This window comes from Marmota flaviventris, chromosome 6, assembly GCF_047511675.1.
Source record: "Marmota flaviventris isolate mMarFla1 chromosome 6, mMarFla1.hap1, whole genome shotgun sequence".
Taxonomy (NCBI): domain Eukaryota; kingdom Metazoa; phylum Chordata; class Mammalia; order Rodentia; family Sciuridae; genus Marmota; species Marmota flaviventris.
The window spans coordinates 119,355,446-119,372,634 of record NC_092503.1 but is presented as its reverse complement, the minus strand read 5'-3'; the positions used below and the strand labels follow the sequence as shown (position 1 = coordinate 119,372,634).

General features: G+C 52.0%; 1 protein-coding gene across 3 annotated transcripts in view; it reads left to right on the top strand.

Moving 5' to 3' along the window:
- Itpr3 (inositol 1,4,5-trisphosphate receptor type 3) overlaps positions 1-17,189 on the top strand; it is a 63,098-nt gene that overhangs the window by 12,729 nt on the left and 33,180 nt on the right. For all 3 annotated transcript variants that reach the window (XM_027943674.2, XM_027943673.2, XM_027943675.2), the window contains exons 2-7: positions 2,572-2,642; positions 13,799-13,920; positions 15,582-15,668; positions 16,202-16,360; positions 16,527-16,625; positions 16,926-17,009. In XM_027943674.2, coding sequence (XP_027799475.2) covers positions 2,572-2,642; positions 13,799-13,920; positions 15,582-15,668; positions 16,202-16,360; positions 16,527-16,625; positions 16,926-17,009 — 622 coding nt within the window. The remainder of the gene's footprint in view (positions 1-2,571; positions 2,643-13,798; positions 13,921-15,581; positions 15,669-16,201; positions 16,361-16,526; positions 16,626-16,925; positions 17,010-17,189) is intronic.

The window sequence follows — 17,189 nt, the reverse complement described above, 5'->3', positions numbered from 1 at the left end:
CTGAGGTTTCTGACCCAAGCCCTTGGAGGGATGGAGTTGCCAGACAGAGATGGGGGCATCTTCAGGAGAAACACTTTTAGGTGGAAGATTAGGAGTTTGGTTTTGAGCTGCTAGTGGATTCCTGAGCAGAGATGTCCAGTAGGCAGTTTAGGGGACGATGGACTTGGGAGTCATCAATGGGAATATTAGTAATACTTCTGAGCCCATGAGTGTGGCCAAATGTGCTGGAATGTGAGTGCAGATGAAGGGAAGAGTGCTGGAAGGGGAAAGGAGGTTGAGGACCCTCACCTCCCACCCCTCATCATGAGGTCCCCACAGTACCTGCTGTCGCCGGCTGGCCTGGCTTCAGAGCCCAGCTCTGCAGTCTATCCTTTCACCTCTCCATGCTCTACTTTCCCTGCCTTTAAAATGTAGGTAATAACTAAGTAGATTTGGAAAATTAAACAGCAATATATGAAAACATTAGGTAACTTTCCAGTTCTCTGCAGACACCAACTGGATGTTCCACATTCAATTTAATTCTGACACTGTCTGCCAGGAGTTGGTGCCAGATCCCAACTGCATCCCAGGATGCCACTCAGGTCAGCCAGATGGAGGAGGTGCCTAGGATGAGGCAAGGGGCAGGGTAGAGCTTCCACCCCTTCTGGGCCTTACCACCCTCTAGCATCTCTCTGTGGTCATTGGGAAGTGCTCTGAACTTGTCTTTTGGATTTTCCTGGAGCTTCATTGCCCGTTGGTGATGAAGTCAACCTCCTGTCAATCTCCAGCTCCTTCTTCCACTTCAGAGGAGGTTGTGATGGCTGGTGGGGCTAAAGTTTCCACCTCTCCAATCATGTGGTTAGTTCCACTGGCAGTCAGCACCTCACCCCCATCCTTAGGGGCTTTCCAAAAGGCCCCTCATTAACATAAATTTAGGTGTAGTTGAAAGGCACTTGAGATGAACAAAATTCATACCATTTCACCCTTACTGCTCTAGAACTATTCCAAGAATGGGAAACAGAAAATCCAAATATTATAACAAAAGATAATCTTATCTGACTTATCACTTAAGAAGTTAAAAGGGTCTTAGGAGCTGTGGCCAGGAGCTGGGATGAAGCCCAAATGTCTATTTTTTATTGTATCATTATTCCCCAGGACTGTATTGTGCAAAAGATTCCAGATGGAAAAATACAGTGGTCCCAGCTGCATGGAACTCAGTAGCCAGTGTAGAAAAGTAGAGAGGCCAGGACCAAGTGCCGAGGGAACAGGGGAGCGAGTGGTGCCCCCCGGGAGGGGAAAGGACACCTTCACATAGTAGGAGGGAGGAATTGAGGGGGAAGGAAGGAGATCTTCTAGGCTTAGTCTCTGGGGTTAGAGGGTTGAGGTGGGCATGAAGGCTTTGTAGGCTGTCAGAACTGCCTGTGGAGACATGAGAGCTCCCAGGAAGGGGACTTGGGATGACCTGAAGGTTTAGTACAGCTGCCTCAGGAAGTAGAGCTAATAAGACCAGCTAAGAAGTGGAAGGAGGTTAGATCAGAAAAGACCTTGTTAGCCAGCCCAAGGGGGGAGGTGTGGGAGGAACATGGGCTATCAGCCTGGTCTCAGCTCTGTGATTTCAGGCAAATTATTTTATATATATATATAATTTTTTTTTTTGGTACTGGGGATTGAACCCAATACAGGCCGTCCTGGCACCCTACAAGGCCTTTAAGTAAAATGGTGCTAATGACTAGCCCCTTGCTGGGAAGTTGCTGAGAATGTAGGGGCAATGGATATGAAGTGCTGAGATAGAGTGGGCCTTGGAGATGACTATCTTATTATCCTGGAGATGCATTGAAGAATTTTAAATGCAGAAGTGGAGTAGATGAATGGGTAGATGGAGGGAAGGATGGATAGAAGGATGCAGAGGTGGGTGCGTGGATGGACGGATAGAGGGATGGATAAGTTCTTAGATGGATGGGTGCCCTCAGGGGCTGTGGGATTAACCCCAGCCACAGCTGTAAGGGGGAAATTTCTGGCCTTAGGGTAGATAGAAGAGGACAGTCTGGAATGGGACCCTGGGCTGGGGAGGCATGAGGCTTCTTGTCGTGTCTTGGAGACTGCAAGGCTCACGCCCCTGGCTTGGAGTCTCCTAGACTTCTCTCATTGGTTGTCTCCGGTCCCTTGCAGCTCCTGGGTCTTGTCTCTGTTTCTCTCTGTCTTGCTCTAATTTTCCTTCCTGTCTCTCTTTGTCTCCCTTCGCCTTTGTCTCCCTGCCTTTCTATCAGGGCAGTAGGGTCTCAGGGATAAGGTCTGCAGTGTGTGACAGCCCAGACAGGTGGCAGATCCTCACAGGAAAGCTCCAGTGCCAGTCAGGGAGTTGGGGTGGGCTGGGGTCTCTGAGTGCTTCCTGGAGGGTCTCTGTTCCAACCCAGGGGATCTTGCCTTTTACAGTGGTTCCAGACAGGGAATGACGTGGTGCAGGGACAAGGCTTGTCAGGGGTGGAGGGAGTTTCAAGGAGCCCTCACTGTTGCCCTGGAATCCCCCATTCCCAAGGGAAGGGTGCTATGGAACCTCTTCTTTCCCACTGACTGAGCTGCCTTGTCCCCCAGGCTGGTGGATGACCGCTGTGTGGTGGAACCTGCAGCTGGGGACCTGGACAACCCCCCTAAGAAGTTCCGAGGTAAGACCACCTTTCCCACTGTCCTTGTCCCTCCAGGCTCCTGAGTCCTGGACCTGGGTTTGAATTTATTCAGCCTTATTTGGCCTCAGTGGCCAGATTAGACTGGACCCTTTGCTCTGGGGAGTCCCCCTCGGCCTGCGTGCTGCCAGCTTGGCCCAGTACCTTCTCCGTTTCTGCGGCCACGCCCCCTTCTCAGGCACACCCACTTCTGGACAGGGGCCCATTCTTTCCCTAAGTCCCTGCCAGCCACAGGGCTTTCTTTGTCTATGTGAGTGAACTTTTTCTGAGGGATTAGAGGTGGAAGAGAGTCGCCTCAGGCAGTAGGAGATCCGGGAGACAGCCCTTCCCTGTGCCTCAGTTTCCCATCTGTGTGGTAAAGGGATTAGACCTGATGGTTTCCAGGAAATTCTGACCCTGATTGTATCCTCGGGCCTTGGCCCTGAGCTCTGTGGGTGACTCCTGCTGGAGGGGCCTCCAGAACCCAGACCTGGCTCAGTGCTGTGACTGCCTGGGGCCTCCATGTCCTTCACCCTCAGTGGTCTTCTCAGGCCAGCCCAGCAGGCCTCAGGGCTTTGTGAAGATGGAAGGAGGTCCTGGCTGTCCTCGTGCCAAATTCTTATTGTTGTGATTACCTGTGAGTTGGGACAGACAGAGAGACAGACAGACAAATCCTGGGCGTGTTGGGCAGGGTGGGAGCAGGCAAGAACACGCCTGCCGATTGCTGCCACCAGTCTGCCATGTGGTTGCTCCTCTCCCCTTGGGGGAGGCTAGCTGGGATGCCTTCAAGGGGACTGCAGGGGATGGAGGGGACAGGGGTGAGACAGTCGTGCTGCAGCCTTGGCTGGCGTCTGCTGGGGGCTTTGCCTTTCTGTTGGGGTGTACGGACAGATGGAGGGGTTCCTCCAGCTTGCAGTGGGCCCCCATATCTGCTCTTCTGTTCCTACTATCATGGGATTCTGAGCGGGGGGGCTGTGCCTCGGGGTGGGGTCCTGGGTCGAGATGTGGCTGGACTGGGAATGTGGGAATTGCTGCGGGCTCGGCTCAGTCCTCACCATCCGGCCCCACTGCCCCCCACATCTGGCTCCACTGCCTTCTGCCTCACCCCCTGCACCTCCCCCTGTCCCTCCAGCTGTGCCAGCCTCCTGCAGCCTTGCACTCCGTTCCCCACCTCTCCCACGGGCTCTGTCAGCCTCCTCAGGTCTCATGGCTTCAGCGAGGCCTTCCCCGACCAGCCGCAGGAGGCTGCGCCCCAACCTGTCTTTTTCACCTCCTTTGTTTTGGTCCATAGCTTGAGTCTGACATGCTGCATGTATTTGACTAATTTTTAAGTCAGGGGTCTTCCTCGCTGGAGTGGAGCTCCATGGGGCAGGGATCTCTCTGTGCTTTTCTTGTTCCCAGTTTCATTCAGGGGCTGCTGCCTCGTTCTCTCTGAAGAACTCAGAGGCTGTGTGGTGAGGGTCCCCAGGGGGCCTCTGCCAGTCTGGAGGGGAATGGGGCTGAGAGGGGCAGGTGGTGCATGAGTTGAGGAGTGACAGGCTGGCGGCAGGGAGGTGGGTGTGGCAGGGGAAGATTTGCCCTAGGCTTCCAGTGGGCAGAGTTTGGGGCCAATTTTTGACAACAAAAAGCCACTTAGCAGAACAAATGCTCCTTTGATTTCTTGCTTTCCTCCCTTATTGCTTCTTCCCACACCCCCTGTCTCTTCCTCTCCATTTTCTCAAAGCCTGTGAGGTTCTCCCCACGCCCAGCCCCTGCCAAGGATCCCTGGGCCGTGTCAAGGTCTCCGTGGCCTCTGGGGGCCCATCCCTCAGAGTAAGGTAGACGAGATGGATTTACACTGTCCCCGCTTCCCTCTTGTCTGCCCCAGGCTTTGGTGTTTTGATGAGGTGCAGTGGCCACTCCAGACTCCCTGTGGTCCCCTTTGGTCCTGAGAGGAGCTGAGGTTGGGCAGGTTCCTGTCCTAGCCCTTGCAGCTGGTGGGTACAAGTTCTAGTGCCTGAACTTGGGGCCAGAGAGAGACACGGATCCCAACCTCCTGTTCCGAGCCTGGAGGCCTCACTTTCATTGTTTGCGCGTCTTTCCCATAAACACCCTGACTTGGAGGGGAGGACCCAGAAAGATTGAGGGGGCTGGGCCAGGAATTTTAGAAGTTGGCTGGTGGTCATCAAAGATGGCCTTGCCCTGAGACCCCCCCCAGAAGTTCTGTCCCTGCTGTCTTGGGGGTAAGTCTGCCATTGCAGGGGACTCCACAGCTCACCATTCAATGCTCTGCCAGCTCCCCCTGTACCTGATGTCCCTGGAGGTCCCCAGCAGGGCTGGCAAAGCCTCCATCAGCTCCTATTTAGTTTCTGGCATGTGGTTTCAGTTCTGTCCCCTTCTGATGCCACCCCAAGCCCCAGCATGTTCAGGGAGTTCTTTCCAGACCTGGCAAGGCCCTGGGAAGCCCAGGCTGCTGGTACCTGAGTGTGTGGCACCCCATGCCAGCCCAGCCTCCTAACTCTGCTCTGCTGCAGGTTTTGGGGTATGGCTGCTATGAGTCCTGCATGCTGACTGGGCCTGGGGTGGGGGCACACTGCCTTCCTTGGCCCTTTCTCTTCCCTCCATGCTGGGGCAAGGGGAGACCCAGTGTGGAGGGACTTGGCAGCCCTCACCTCCAAATGTACCTTGGGGAAGGTGATGAGGTGGCCTCCCTCTGTTTGTACAAATGGGCACCTCTTCTCCAGCCTCCTCCTCTGCTTAACAGAGCATCTTCCAAACCCAGCTTATTGCTGTTATAATTATTATTAAGACACATTCCAACTGCATACAAAAGTAAAGAGGGACTGGGGTTGTAGCTCAATGCTAGAGCACTTGCCTAGCATGTGGGAAGCATTGGGTTCGATCCTGAGCACCACATAAAAATAAATAGATGAAATAAAGGTATCGTGTCCATCTACAACTAAAAAATATTTGAAAAAAAAAAGTAAAGAGAAAAATAACACACACCCCATGGCCCCACTACTGAGCCACGTAAACCTTTTTTTTGCCACATTTATTTCAGATCTTTTTACTTTTAAAGAAATAACATAGCTATAGTGGAAGTGCACCGTGCCTTCCTCCTTCCCCTTCTCCCCCACCCTCTCCAGAGGAAAGTAATGCTCAGGGATCGTGGGCCTGTTTCAAGGCATTTGCCATCAGCACAGAGGGAAATACCCATGAACAATGTAGGGTAGTTTCCGTTTTTCGAACTCTGCCTGTTAAAGATAGTCTTCTTTCTACACTGGTTTTTGAGATTTATCATGTTGATACATGCAGCTGTGGTTCATCTGTTTAATTGCTGGGTGACTCTCCACTGGGTGAGTCAACTTCAGTCCATGGATAGGTGCTCCTGGTGATGATGGACATTTAGCACATTTCCAGTTCTTGGCAATCACCCACATTGCTGCATGGAGTGTTCTTGTACGAGGCTCCTTAGGCTTGTTTCTCTGGTATGTTCCCATGAGGGTCGTGCTGGGTGGGAGGAAGGCCCCTCCATCTAGTGAGAAATGACCCCATTGCCTTCTGCAGGGGCTGTCACCTTCACACCCCGCAGGCCGTGGGTGCAGCTCCCAGGCTCCACCTGCATCCTCGGCAGGATTGCTTTCGTCCCACCTGACTTTCTTTCAACCTGCTGGGTGTGAAATGGCATCTTATTGTGGGTTTTTTAAAAAATAGTTTAATTTTTTTTCAGTGTTGGGGATGGAAGTTTCCCATAAGTTAGTTTTAATGGCTAACTTATGGGAATAACCCAGAAATCAGACAAAACAAGTACTTGTCCTTAAGACAAGGCAGAAAAATCTGTAGCGTGGATGGAATCTCCTGTGGGGTAAAAGTGCTGCAGATGCCCTCCAGTTGCCATCAATAAGAAATTTACTTGTTTAAAAAAAAAAAAAATCCAGGCACTGGCATTGTCCAGAAAAATCTAACAGATTAATTTACAGTTGTTATAAAGTTGAACTGCTGAAACTTGTTCATGGAAACATTTTGGCTTGCATGAATGGTTTATATCCCTGCATTTATAGTTTTTAAAAATTCACATGTGGTCGTCCAGGGGGGTGGTAGTGGCCTGTGCTCCAAGCTACTTTGAGGCAGGAGGATCATTTGAGCCCAGGAGTTTGAGGACAGCCTGGGCAATACAGTGAGACCTGTCTCACCCCTACCCCACCCCCCAAAAAAAATTCACCCATGAATGAAAATGGAAAAAATGCCAACACCTGAATTTTAAAAAATATTTATTTTTCAGTTGTAGTTGGACACAATAGATTTATTTATTTTCTTTTTTAAATTTTTATGTGGTGCTGAGGATTGAACCTAGGGCCTTGCACGTGCAAGGCGAGTGCTCTACCACTGGGCTGCAACCCCAGTCCCCGCCAATACCTGTTTTCTGTCACTGATTTGTTCACTCACATCATACATTTAGGTATCTTTAGGCTCCATGGAGTGGCGGGGGGTGGGGGGCTATTAATCTAATGTTCAGAACTATCAAGAAGAGCAAGAAGAGAATTTGTTAATTTTTTGAGAATGAAATATTTCCCATCATAGTGAATTTTTGTGTGTGTATTGGGAATTGAACCCAGGGCTTCACACTTGCTAAGCAAGAACTCTACCACTGGGCCACACCTCCGGTCTGATAGTGCATTCTTTTTTGTTATTGTTGTTGCTGGAGATTGAACCCAGGGGCACTTTACCACTGAGCTATATCTCCAGCCCTTCCCCTTAAAAAAATTATATATATATATATTAATATATATATATTAATATATATATATATTGTCAATGGACCTTTATTTAATTTATTTATTTGCAGTGCTGAGGATAGAACCCAGTGCCTCACACATGCTAGGCAAGTGCTTTACCACTGAGCCCCAGTTCTAGCCCCAGCCCCAGCTGTTTTCATTTTAATACAGGGTCCTGCTAAGTTGCTAAGGCTGGCTTCCAACTTTGGATTCTCCTGCCTCAGACTTCAAGTTGCTGGGATTACAGGTGTGCGCCATGGTGCCCAGTCAAATATAATTCCTGTTGTGGTTTAATTTGAATTTATGAGGCCAATAGTGAGGTTGAGCATCTTTTTACACGGGTACTGGCCACTTAAATTTTTGTTCTCTGGTTGGGATTGTAGGCTCAGTGGTAGAGCATATGCTTTGCATATGTGATCCCAGCTCTGCAAGACAAAAACAGAAAAACAAAACAAAAGCCCTATTTTGATTTATTTTATAAAAACCATATTAACATATGCTGTAAGATCAAGATGAAAGCATTGTCCCCAACCTCAACCTGTTCCCATCCTCAGGGGCCCCCTATTAGAAAATGTGACTAGGTAATTTATTTATATGATTAAAACATCAAAATGTTATGCAGCCAGGCATAGTGGTGCATGCCTATAATTCCAGCGACTCAGGAAGCTGAGGCAGGAGGATCACAGGTTCAAGGCCAGCCTGGGAAACTTAGTGAGCTCTTGTCTTGAAATAAAACAATAAAAAAATAAAAATGGCTGGGGATGTGGCTTCATGGTAGAGTACTTGCCCTGCATATGTGAGGTCCTAGTTCCAATCCCCAATACCACAAAAGAACAAAAGCATTTATATAAATATACATTGAAAATCTTGTTCCCGCTCTGTCCCTGCCCACCCCCACTGCCCCTTCAGGGAATTATTTTAGTTTCTTATGTGTCTTCTAGTGTTTATTTTCCCTTTTTGGTACTGGGGATTGAAAACAGAGGTGCTTCCACTGAGCTACATCCCCAACCCTTTTTTATTTCTTTTTAAATTTTGAAACAGGGTTTCACTAAGTTGTTTAGGGCCTTGATAAATTGTGGAGGCTGGTCTTGAACTTGCAATCTTCTTGCCTCAGCCTCCCGAGTTGCTGGGATTACAGCTTCGTGCCACCGTGCCCCGCTTCCGTATTTCACATTTCTTCTCTTTCTCGCACAAAGGCCCTGTTCTGTATCACTGTCCGGTTCTTCACTGCTTTTCCTTTGTCTGTCATACTATGGCTAGAGGGTGGGAGCGGAGATTCAAGATTCCCATCAGTACCACCACTAGCTGCCCCCACCTCCGCCTAAAGAGTTGTGCCATCTTATCCCCTGACAGCTTTGCAACAGAACAACCCCTCTGAACTCTTTTCATTGTTCTGCTAGCTAACCCCATATCTTCAAATGTTACACTCATTCCACTATTTCTTGATTTATCAATTTTAAATAGCATCCATCCATTCTTGTCTTTTTTTTTTTTTTTTTTTTGGTACCAGGAATTGAACCCAGGAGTGCTTAACTACATCTCCAGCAGGCCCCAATATATATATATTTGAATCACGGTCTCACTAAGTTGCTTAGGGCCTTGCTAAGAGCCTGAGGCTGGCTTTGAACTCTCGATCGTCCTGCCTCAGCCTTCTGAGTGGCTGGGATTACAGGTGTGCACCAGCATGCCTGGCCTGTTTGTGTCCTTCTAAGACAGATGAAGATTTAGCTTGTGTGGCCCACTTCTCCGTCCCCACTCCTGCATCCTCTCAAAAGTATCCTGATTCGTCCTTATCACCTTTATAAATCCAAGTATCCCATTTACCCCCCTTTAAAATGGCCCGTTCCCAAAGGCTGGGAATGTAGCTCTGTGTTCGAGTGCCTGTGGCATGCCCAAGGCCCTGGCTTCAATCCCAGCACAGGAAGAGAGAAGTACATGCCTAGCCACCCCTCAGCTACCCCTAGCCTGTCCCTCAGACTAGGGAGTTTGTGTTGTTTGCTGCTCCCCAGCCCAGGGATGGTTCTGTGTGGTAGGCATGGGCTTTTGGGGTAGAACGCGTCTTGTTCAGTTTCGGGTGATTGTGGATCCTGCCGCAGCCTCACAAGCTGTGCCTCTCACTCACAGGCACATGCAGTCCTCAGCCGTTTCTCTTGGCCTGATGCTGCGGCTCCTGCCTGCCCAGTCTCCTGGCTTCCCTTCCCCCTTTCCTCTGTCTGCCCTTCAGCCCTGCAGTTTGATGAGAAAGAAGCTTCTGGGGTTCTGACAGAGCTGCCTGTGGGCAAAGCACACAGCCCAGTAGAAGAGTGGAGATATTCGTTTGCTTATTTATTCCATAAGCATCTTCTGACATGTACCGTGGGTGGGCAGGGCTCTGAGCGAGGACCTGTGCAGAGGCCAAGATGGAGCTGACAGCTTTCAGGCAGTGAATTTCCATGCGAGTGCAGAGAGGTGGGGAGCAGGAGGGGTCCCTTCTGGCCTCAGCCCTCTCCCTGGCATGCTGTGGGGCAAGTCTCTGCGTGCAAATACAGGCTCTGACCCTTCAGTGGCTTATAAAGTCCCTTTAACGGGGCTCAACTGGCCTTTAAAGAATCGGGTAGGATGGATTTAGAATGTGCAGATCATACTCGGCGTTCGTTGCTGTTGCTTCATTAATTGTTCTCTTCATCTCTGGCTATTCTCCTTAAATATGTCCAGTGAGTTTTCAATCTTGGTTATTGGAGCTTTTTTATTTCTAGAAACTCCATTTGGTTCTTTTTTAGTCTGTGGTGTTGCTTTTACAGTGCCCTGTGCTCTGCAGGGATCTTCAAGCTCTTCATTTATTGATGGAGTGGAGAAGGCCTCTCTGCTCTACAGGACGTCTTGTCTGAAGTCTCTGCACGTCTGTTTCTGGGTCTACTTTGCGGATTGTCTCCCTGATGGAGTCGGCTTCCAGGGGCTCTGGTTGTCTGATTGTTGTTATTGCATTTGAAGTCGGCTGTGGGTGGTGGTGGACCAGGACAAGGGAGCTGTCCTCCAGAGAGGTCTGTCAGGCCGCCCACTGCCACACACCTGGAGGCATCACGGATCTAAGCCCACCTGAAACCCAGCTCCAGTGTGGGGTTTCTTGAGCCATCCAGGAGATTCCACCTGGGCTGGTAGAGGCTGTTGGACTCTGGGTTCAGCCTTGCTTGTGAGCACAGCCCCCTAGGGTCTCGGTCTCCTGTTAGAACCTGGTCCTTCTCCCTGAGGAAAGCTGTCAAAATGTATGTTTTCTGGCAGGGTCCTGGGAGGCTGAGGCAGGAGGATCATGATCAGCAAGGGTGAGGCGCTAAGCAACTCAGTGAGACCCTGTCTCTAAATAAAATACAAAATAGGGCTGGGGATGTGGCTCAGTGGTTGAGTGCCCCTGAGTTCAATCCCTGGTACCAAAAAAAAAGTATGTTTTCTGGAATCTGCAAGTATCCTCAGGGTGTTTTCTCTGTCTGGTTTCCTACTTCCACCCACTGCCCTCCATACTGAGGATTGAACCCAGGGGCGCCCCCCCACTGAGCTACATCCCCAGCCCTTTTTACTTTTATTTTGAGACAGGGTCTTGCTAAGTTTTCCAGGCTGGCCTTGGACTTGGAATTCTCCTGCCTCAGCTCTGGAGTGGCTGGATTTGGGTGTGCGCCACTGCTCCTAGTTTTGGTTCCCTTTTGATCATCACTTCTGTCTGGAGAGTTCCCCACTAACTTGTCAATCCAGGAATTCTTAAGATAACATATATTTGAAAAATCCAGTGGTTTTAGTGATCTGGTTGGGTTGGTCCAGACAGATCGTGAACATGGATCTTAGCCCTTTCAGACTCGGACCCCATGCAACCAGGACAGGGAATCTGCACGCTGTTCTGTGGCACAGTGATCTTAAGTGTGTTTCTTAGGTGGGACAAAGTCAAAGAGCTTGAGACCCCTGCTGTGGAGCCTCACCTGTCTCTGCCCCTTCTCTCCTCTCTGGATCAGAGGTGATGGGAGGATGCATGTGTGCAGACCAAGGAGGGATGATTGATGGTCAAGGCCTTGGGCTCCTGGCTCTGCCTTCCCCTGGCTCCAGGTTCTCCCAGACTCAGGGCCTGGACCTCTCCCACCGCCTTAGCCCAGGTCATCAATCTGATGGATGACCAGAAGGAGGTTTACAGTTTCTGCCACTTCCCCTGCCTGACCCCTGTTCCCATATGTGCTCCCGTTCCTGCCAGGAGGGCCCTGTCCTGTTCCTAGACACGCCATGTTCTTCCCTACCTTTGGCCCTTATTCCAGTTGTAGAATCCATCCCTCTTCCTGCCTCTCTCTCTCTCTCTCTCTCTTTTTTTTTTTTTTTAGTACCGGGGATTGAACCCAGTGGCACTTGACTGCTGAGCCACATGCCCGGCCCTTTTGTATATTTTATTTAGAGACAGGGTCTCACTGAGTTGTTTAGGACCTTGCTAACTTGCTGAGTCTGGCTTTGACAATCCTCCTGTCTCAGCCTCCTCAGCTTCTGGGATTACAGGCATGTACCACTGTGCCCAACCCATCTTTCTCTCTTAAAAGCTAACTTCAAGCCAGGTCCAGTGTACACATCTGTAATCCCAGCACCTTGGGAGGTGAGGCAGGAAGATCTCGAGTTCAAACCTAGCCTCAGCTACTTAATGAGGCCCTAAGCAACTAAGCAAGACCCTGTCTCTAAATAAAATGTAAAAAAAAAAAAGGGCTGGGGATGTGGCTCAGTGGTTAAGTGCCCCTTGGTTCAATTCCCAGTACAAAAAAAAAAAAAAAAAAAAAAAAAGCTTACTTCAGGCTTGCCTCATCCATATGAGGGCATCGTTTCTAGATTTATCTATTTAATCTGGCAGACATTTACTGAGCCCCAGGCTCAGCAGTTCAGTAAGGACCTGTCTGGCTGCCCCTGAGTCTGGTGAGGGCATCAAAGAACACAGATCAGCCTGTCAGAACCAGAGCTCCCTTTAAAATCATGGAGTGGAATTCATAAACGATAAAAGATGTCCATGCTTATGTAATATGAAATGATATCAGCCCAGGGCCAGTGAGCTTAGAGCCAGAGGAGAAATGAGGCCAGAATAATGCCCTAGATGTGACAAAAGAGGAGGAAAAATAAAATAAAGAAAAAGCAATTTATAATAAGATAACATTCCCCCCATCCCAGGTACTGGGGATTGAACCCAGGGGCACTCTACCACATTCCCAGGGTTTCACTAAGTTGCCGAGGGTCTGGCTAAGTTGCTCAGGCTGACCTTGCCCAGGCTGACCTTGAACTTGCCATCTTCCTGCCATGGTGCCTGGTAGGATAATATTTATTTAAAAAATAAATGTTGAAGGGCTAGGGCTACTGCACAGTGGCTTGCCTGGCATGGGTGAGAGCCCTGGGTTCAATCCCCATCATTGGAGGGGAAACAAAACCAAAGAAGTAAATGTTGGGCACAACTAGAAGCCCCAGCGAAGCAGTTACACCCCTGCCTGAGTCATGAATGTGGGTGGCACCCACAAATGCACATGTGTAAAAATGTTCTAAACAGCAAAAAACGACTGGTAAAGTTCAAACAACGCAAAGGACAGTCTCCCCTCGTTTATAGCCAAGCCACCTTCCTGGAAAATTCAGTGTTTGTTTCTGTGTATCACTCCAGCCCAGAGCCTCGCCCACTGGTACCCGCCTGCAGGTGTCTGGGGCAGGACATTCACAGGCAGGACAACCTCGTGGCGTAGGTGTCCAGCATCCTTGTCCTGCCCGTAAGGTGCCAGCTGTGATCATTGTTAGGACAACCAAAATTCCTCTGCACAAGTACCAGGGATCTGCTCACAGCCGAGCCGGGCTTCGTCAGGTCTGCGTATGGCCTGGGCCAGCTCGTCACCAGCACCCAGAGTCTTTCCTCTCTCCCACCACACTTGGGGATTGTCCAACTGTGCTTCCTTTTGATGAGCAGGAAAATCTGACATCCTTTCTGGAGGTTGGGATTATGAAAATGATATGCATTTCATCTCTTGGCCAAAATAAAAGTTGTCAGAGTGAATGAGTTTATGGAATTTTGATTTGCCCTGCTGTGGTCAAGAGCCAAAGAAGCTGAGTTGCTGCGGGGTCTGGAGACCAGAGTGGGAAGCGTCTTACTCCCTCATGTAGGCTCAGGCCGGGATCTGGTTTCAGGGGAGGACAAGCCCAGCCTGACGCCACAGGGAGCTCTGGAGTGTGACCTGTCCTTCAGAGAGTCCCCTCCAGGGGCTGGGCTGTTATATTCAGCAGAATCCAGGATGCTCCATATTCTATGGGATTCTCCCAACCACTTCTCTAGTCCCAGGGGGCAGGAGGGTGGGAAGGGCTGGGAGAACAGGGCTTCAGGCTGTGGGTTCTTCAGGGAGGCTTGGAGCCCCAGATGAACCCAGTGACCCCCCATCCCCGCAGACTGCCTCTTCAAGGTGTGCCCCATGAACCGCTACTCGGCCCAGAAGCAGTACTGGAAGGCCAAGCAGACCAAGCAGGACAAGGAGAAGATCGCCGACGTGGTGTTGCTGCAGAAGCTGCAGGTGTGTGCGCCCCTGTGGCACCAGGAGTCTGGGTGCGCACGTAGGGCCTTTGATTGTCAGAGCCAGTGGGGGCCCCGGGATGCAGAGTGGCTTTTAAAACCCCAGTGAAAGAGACTGGTGTGAATGAGGGAAGGCTGGGGAGCGGAGTGCCCTTCTGGTGACCAGTAGTGTGTATAGCTCCTTTGTACCAATTAGAAGGTGCCCTTTCCTCTGGGCTGGTGTAGTCCTATGCCAGGGCACATGGCTCAGGTAGTGGGTGCGGAGACCACAGCGCAGTGAGCAACGTGTACAGCTGTACATGGACTTATCAGTGGCTCCTGGAGATGTAGTTCCAGAGAATCCTGTGTCTGGTCTTAACCTCCCACTATGTTTTATAGAGCTGGATCCTGGCCCTTAGATGGGACCTGTCTGTCCTCAGCCATCTATGAATTTTCAGTAGATCCAAGAGTGTCTCCAGGTCTCTGACTCACCTTGGGTTTCTTGGACGCATGGACAGTATCAGCGTGCTGCTGGGTCCTGATGGGCTCAGTTCACACCCTGGGCAGGCTTCTTGGGACAGTGCTCAGTCCCCAGTCCCCCAAGTGCTGATGGCTGTGATTGGAGCTTTGTGGCTCTCCTGAGACCCTCCCTTGGCCTGGCGTCACGTACACCTTGTTTTCCTCTGTCCCCTTCTCCTGAGGCCCCTGCTCCTGGCTCCTCAAGCAGCCCTTCTGTGACCTGGGCTGGCAAGAGGGCCATAGAGGGGCTGCCTGAGCTCTGGCCCAAGTGACCCATCTCTCTTCTGGGAGCAGGACTGTCACAGACGCTGGTGCAGGCTGGGGCTGGCCCCGGGGTCTGGCCAGGGCAGGGCATTTAAACCTGCACAGCCACATACTCAGTCACACGTGCTCGCAGACACACTGCGGCTATGTGCAATGTCACAGGGTGTGTGGCGTGGCTCCCACTGATGGGAGGAGGGGACAGAGGGACTCTGCTCTCAGAGAGTGCCAGTCTGATGGAGACGAGCACCTATCCTCAGGCAGCTTTCCCTTTAATGGGATAGAAGTGCTTAAAAAGGCATCCCTAGGGCTGGGGACACGGCTCAGCTGGTAGAGAGCTCCCTCCCATGCACAGGGCTGGGTTCACTCCAGGCACCACAAAGAAGAAAAAAAAAAAAAAAGAAAGAAAGAAAGAAAGAAAAAAGAAAAAAAGAACAAAAAAGGCATCTCTAATGGAAGGCCAGACAAATCCCTCCGGCCACCAGAGCTGAACGCATTGGAGTTGCATGTGGCCAGTCCAGGACTCTCCCTAGAGGCAATGGCCTGGGAGCCACTCAGCCTTCAGGGCCTTGGTGGAGTGGAAATGGGGGGGGGCAGGAAATGGCACCAAACATGCCCCTGCCAGGGTCAAGTCTGGTGAGATGGGGGTGGTGGTGAGGTATAGTTTAAGTTGCTGGGGGTGTTAGGGGACATCAGGGGATCAAGGGCCTGCTGGCGTGACCCCTTCAGGGCTGGCGCAGGTGAGGGCTGTGGCTCCTTGAGCTGGGTGTGCTCTGGGGCCTCGGGCTGCCCCTCTGCCCTCTGAGCCCAAGTCCTCATCAACTGCGAGTTAGGGGAGGAGTCTCAAGGGGCCCCGGGACCTGGGTGAACGTGCCCCCTTCACCTCCCTGTGTGTCTGTCCAGCACGCGGCCCAGATGGAGCAGAAGCAAAACGACACTGAGAACAAGAAGGTGCACGGGGACGTGGTGAAGTACGGCAGCGTGATCCAGGTGCGGCTGCGGGGGGGCCTCCCTCCTCCCTCCCTCCCTCCGAGCTCAAGAGGCAGGGCTGGGGCTGGGGACTGGTGCCAGCCAGCAGACAGTGTCCTCTGGGTGTGTGTGTGCCCTAGTGGGTGGCTCCGGGACTGCACCTGAGGCTGTGTGTGGCCTGAGCTCTGTGCCCAGGGAACACATCTGGGGCTCCCTTGTCTGCTCTCAAATCTTGGCTCTGCCACCTTAATGGTGTGACCTCATGCAAGTGGCTTACCCTCCTGGTGCCTCTGTTTCCCCGTCTGCCTGGGGCTGCCGTAAGACTGCATGTGCTATTGCCTGTCGGCTTTCCAGAACAGCGGCTTTTCTGTGCACACCTGGCTGCCCTGCGGGATGCGCACGTTTCTGGCCTCGGTCTGTGTTAGTGACAGTGTGTCTGACTCTACATGCATTGAGGCTGTGACCCAGGGTCCAGTGGCCCCCCAGCGCCCTCCTTTCTGAGGGGCTGGCCTCCTGGGGCCTGGTGGCCTCACTGCTGCCTCACCTGCCCCCAGCTCCTGCACATGAAGAGCAACAAGTACCTGACCGTGAACAAGCGGCTGCCCGCCCTGCTGGAGAAGAATGCCATGCGCGTGACCCTGGACGCCACGGGCAACGAGGGCTCCTGGCTCTTCATCCAGCCCTTCTGGAAGCTGCGGAGCAATGGGGACAATGTGAGCATAGGGCTGGGACAGCAGGATCCTGGGCCACCCCAGAGAGGCTGAGGAGGCTGTGCCCATTTCTTAGACGGACAGACTGAAGTCCCGAGGGAGGTCTGGGGGCCTGGCATTGAGAGATGCCCCTGCCCTTTCCACCCTCACCCTCTGCCTGTCCCCCAAGGTGGTCGTGGGGGATAAGGTGATCCTGAATCCTGTCAACGCCGGGCAACCTCTGCACGCCAGCAATTATGAGCTCAGTGACAATGCAGGCTGCAAGGAGGTGAGTGGGGCAGAGCGGGGAGGGACCCCACAACCCTGGGCTATCCACCCCTCCCACCTCCACTCTGCCTCCTGGCTGGCCGCTGGAGGGGCCTCACTGCGCCCCCACCTGTCTCCCAGTCTTGGCTCTGTCCTCTACACCACAGGCTGGGCCCTGGGGGACTCTGGCTGGAGAAGCCACCTGTCCTTGTGCTGTAGAGGGGGCTGGCTTGTTCCTCCCTGCAGCCTGGCTGGGTCCTCAGCATTGGCCACTGCTGGCGGCGGGGTCCGGCCTGCTGTCATGCGCCTCTGTGCTCCCCAGGTCAACTCTGTGAACTGCAACACCAGCTGGAAGATCAACCTGTTTATGCAGTTCCGGGACCACCTGGAGGAGGTGTTGAAGGGGGTAAGGATGCGGACCCCCACATCCTGCTGCCCGGCCCCTCCCTGTCTGTCCTCTTCTTCCTTCTTCCTGTACCCCCAGGCCCCAGGCCCCTGGCCACCCTGACTCTGCACCCCTCCAGCCTCCCTGCACCCACACAGCGCCTAGCTGAATCCCTTCCCTGGTCTCTGGCCACAGCTCTCC